The sequence below is a fragment of the Plasmopara halstedii genome (assembly GCF_900000015.1).
Source record: "Plasmopara halstedii genome assembly, contig: Scaffold_614, whole genome shotgun sequence".
Classification (NCBI taxonomy): domain Eukaryota; phylum Oomycota; class Peronosporomycetes; order Peronosporales; family Peronosporaceae; genus Plasmopara; species Plasmopara halstedii.
The window spans coordinates 434,140-437,719 of record NW_020187532.1 but is presented as its reverse complement, the minus strand read 5'-3'; the positions used below and the strand labels follow the sequence as shown (position 1 = coordinate 437,719).

Here is a 3,580-nt window from a genome sequence, read left to right as displayed (position 1 = left end):
GTAGTTGGTACTATCTACCCCGGTACATTAACCTTGTCGATGAGGGAATACGTAACATGAACAAGGCCATCACGCTCTATGTCATTGGTAGCATCTTCTTCATCATCAGCAGCTTGGCAATATCTCCAGGGGCTCACCGTTCATTAAAGCTTACATCGGAGCGCAGAAACGAGTTGGGACATAAGGTCTAATTTGGTCTCATATACAAAATACTTAATGTTCATAGCTTAACCTAGATTCATATATATGGCAATTGTAAGACATCGAAGTTTCTACATGAACTGACGCAGATAGATATTTAAGAATTATTGTGACGTCGATATCAAATATGTAGAGTGGCCACATGACGGATATTTGAGGTTGACGTGATGGCTTTGGGGCAGATGATGCTAGCAGCTTCGCGGACAGCTCAGTAATCAAGGCGAAGTGTTGTCATATCTGTTTAACTGATCTGGCCAACTTTGACATTACAATTATTATTGAATAATTATCACCTTACTGAGGAAATTGAAATTTCTTACTGGTTTGAGTTAATGTCAAGTTCTAGCACAAGCCATATATTATATTGACAGAAGCATAAATAAATACGGTACAGTGATTAACTGAGGGCTTATGTGAGTGGTTTATCAGGTCGCGATTGTATACTAGCAAGTAAGCTTAACTTATTCAAAATGGCTCACAAATTGGATAAGTCGAATACCTCGCTCTCTTGATAACTTGAACATATCAATAACGGGTCGTATCCTAGCTTTCTGGAATAAGAATGTAAATCCGTCCCTCTTTTCCAATGCGATTGTCAATAACAGCACTCTTACTGATCAATGGTGTCAAACGACATCTGTATTGATGAATTTGTCGTCGTGATTGGTTCGCAGTTTTAAGAAATGAAGGCAAACTGAAATGATTTGGTTTTATTATACAACGAAATATCTTAATTTGCATCGGATTGAACGCCAATATTATTCTTAAGGTAAGCTCTGGGATTGACGTAATAATTTGTTAGCAAAGAAAGGATTTCAAATGATTTTTTCCCTCACACAGACACAAGAGCTGATCAATTCTTGAGATATAAGAAAGGACGAGATCACGGGTATTTGAAGCAGATAGAATATCATGACGCGTGAAAAGGTGTTCATGAATGTCGCTCAAGAGTTTAACGCATGTGAAGTAGGAACACTTTATGAAAGACGTGGCAATCATTACAAGAGAGCTAGGTGTAAAATATTTTTATCGGAAGCCCGTATCGATTAAACACTTAACTCATCGACTAGAACTATACCGAGAGGCGGTGACAATGAGGACTACCTATGACTAAAATAAGCGGTGAAACGATTATAATTGGCACTGGCACTTCACTCAATTGCGGAAACGTATTTCATTGCCGAGTAAACAAATGTATCACACATCAGACAGACTCAAAATCTTGTGGAATCCGTAAGGATTTACGTAGAAAGTAATTTTTCGAGCAAACGAATCTTTTGAACACGAACCTTTTAGGTGCTCAGACTTTGATAAGGGTAAATAAAGTATTACAGCAGATACAGCTCCATCAAATGACGTTGCTGACTGACGTACGAAAAAACGAAGAGACACAGCCGCGCACCGCATCGAGCTCTTGTTAATATCTTTTCTTAAAATCAATATCCAATTAGCGACTTTCCTATATCAACAAGGATAGGCCCATTGTGAGCATGTCCTTTCTCATTGGATGAGAATTTGTATCATCGCGAATTATATATAATTGAAGCGTAAAATATGACCGATGAGAGATCACTGTATGATCAATTTTCCGATCTAATTGGGCATCCCACGCACGTAAAGCTACGAAATGGCACATACACGTATGGCATTCTTTATTGTATTGATCCTGAGACTGACCACGTGGCATTGTTGTGTCCGTCGGGACACGAAAGCATGAGCTACAACATGAACGTTGTGTTTGCACACAATATTTACGACATCGAAAAGTGGGGACATGAAGATATGAATATTTCAACACTGGCAGCATTGCAGCAGAAGCTCAAGGAAGGTAACGAGAATGTTGACAAATAAGATGTTAGTATAAGCTAAGCTAGGTTTGCTTAGGTCTTAATTCAATTGAATGATCTGGTCGATTTTATTAGCTAGGGACTTGAATTTGTTGTGTATTTCGCAAAACTTCCTGACAACAAATGCACGTTATTATGTATTCGGGGCGTCGCAACAGCGGGCACGCCATTCGTCACCACGCGATAAAGTGTGTAGCTTCTGATCCAGAAACCTACTTATAGCCATCTGGTTGGCTATAAGTAGCAAGTTGGTAGTACCGATGTTTGTAGCTTCTCACAGTTTATCAATCTCTACATGCCAGAATGATCAGAAAAGAAAGTTACTTCACTCATTTCGCCTGCATCCTACAGTATGTGTAAGTTCTCATTACGCAAAGGATAGTGGAGCCGGAGAGGTCGTCAAGTTGACGTGTAAAGTTGTCATGGTCGTGTGCAAGCTCACAACATCGACGTCATCATCGTCAAGCATGCATGCGGTTTGCGCACGTTGGTTGTCTAAAGCCACACAAAGCAATTTTCCTTGCTATTTCGCGACAAGGCGCTGATCCTTTGACAAAAACTGATGCGACGTGAGTGTGATATAAAATTTGCCCACAAGATTGGCTGTTTCTACTTTCGATATAAGCTTTGAATCATAAGCGTTACAGCTTGGTATAAGTTGTTTTGTGCAGTTGCGTGTGAGAAATCCATCGCAAAAACGCACTGTGAGTATACAGCACTCTATAATTGAAATGAGCAATTTCAAATTTCATGGAAATCAAACGTACTATATAGCAGTACATTATCGCTGTCTCTGAGGGTGTCTAGGGGAACTCTCAATGCCTTTTTAGGGGTAGGAAGAGCGGATGATCAAACATAAACGATCCGCTCCGTCCGCTAAACCTCAGCTGAGGTTATTTAATAGGTGTTCAATCTCGAAGTTGCCGTGTGAGTGGTTCCAGCTCGTGGGCGAAGATGATAACGCTGTGACGTCGGCGACTTCTGTTGTCGTGAATGTTGAGGATGTGGATACGTTGCGGGATGCGATGAAGGTCAAGTGTCCGAGCAATCTCGCGAACGTTGTTGCGTCCGACCTAAGGTGGTCGCCTTTTTTTGTCGGTACAATACCGGTTTTACGCAGTCATGAATTCAGATTTTTTGGTCCAATCCGATCATGAATTCATGGTATCTCATGCCATAGTCCGTGGTCAGTAAATGTAAGTTTGGCCACCGAGGATGTTGTGACACCACTTTTTTTATGATTTGGTTGTGCCATTCATATTTTTTAACTCATGAGCTCGGCACTACTCGCTGACTACGTTCTTGAACTCATGAACCAGAAGACCTGAGCAGCCTTGTGCTAGTCCGCTTCTCGCAATGTTGTCCAGAGACTCCTCCACATCGGTCAAACGATCTTTGATGACTTTCTTGCGGTCAAGCTCCTTCGCGGAGGGCATTGACTGTTTCTTGGTGGATACCAACAAGACATCCATCCTTGACGAGAAGTGCTGCACCAGAATCTCCAGCGTAGGTTTCACAATTATACGCGATGT

At 41.2% G+C, this 3,580-nt stretch overlaps 3 protein-coding genes across 3 annotated transcripts; 2 read left to right on the top strand and 1 right to left on the bottom strand.

Annotated features, from left to right (window-relative positions):
- Window positions 1-1,755: 1,755 nt before the first annotated feature.
- On the top strand, window positions 1,756-2,105 carry PHALS_12116 (uncharacterized protein; the record flags this gene model as incomplete). Its single annotated transcript, XM_024727599.1, has 2 exons — window positions 1,756-2,029; window positions 2,086-2,105. 2 exons carry the CDS (start codon window positions 1,756-1,758, stop codon window positions 2,103-2,105), a joined length of 294 nt encoding a protein of 97 aa, XP_024578160.1.
- Window positions 2,105-2,786, top strand: PHALS_14564 (uncharacterized protein). Its single transcript, XM_024727598.2, has one exon. The coding sequence runs from the start codon at window positions 2,309-2,311 to the stop codon at window positions 2,591-2,593; it is 285 nt and encodes a 94-aa protein (XP_024578159.1). The 5' UTR covers window positions 2,105-2,308; the 3' UTR covers window positions 2,594-2,786.
- A 170-nt stretch (window positions 2,787-2,956) lies between these two features.
- PHALS_12115 (crn domain-containing protein-containing protein) lies at window positions 2,957-3,520 on the bottom strand (the record flags this gene model as incomplete). The annotated part of the gene is made up of 2 exons (XM_024727597.1): window positions 2,957-3,121; window positions 3,365-3,520. The coding sequence occupies 2 exons, from the start codon at window positions 3,518-3,520 to the stop codon at window positions 2,957-2,959; spliced, it is 321 nt and encodes a 106-aa protein (XP_024578158.1).
- Between the last annotated feature and the right edge of the window lie 60 nt (window positions 3,521-3,580).

Coding starts and splice junctions, on each gene's coding strand:
- PHALS_14564 (XM_024727598.2), top strand. CDS start 2,309: ATGTTTGTAGCTTCTCACAGTTTATCAATCTCTACATGCCAGAATGAT.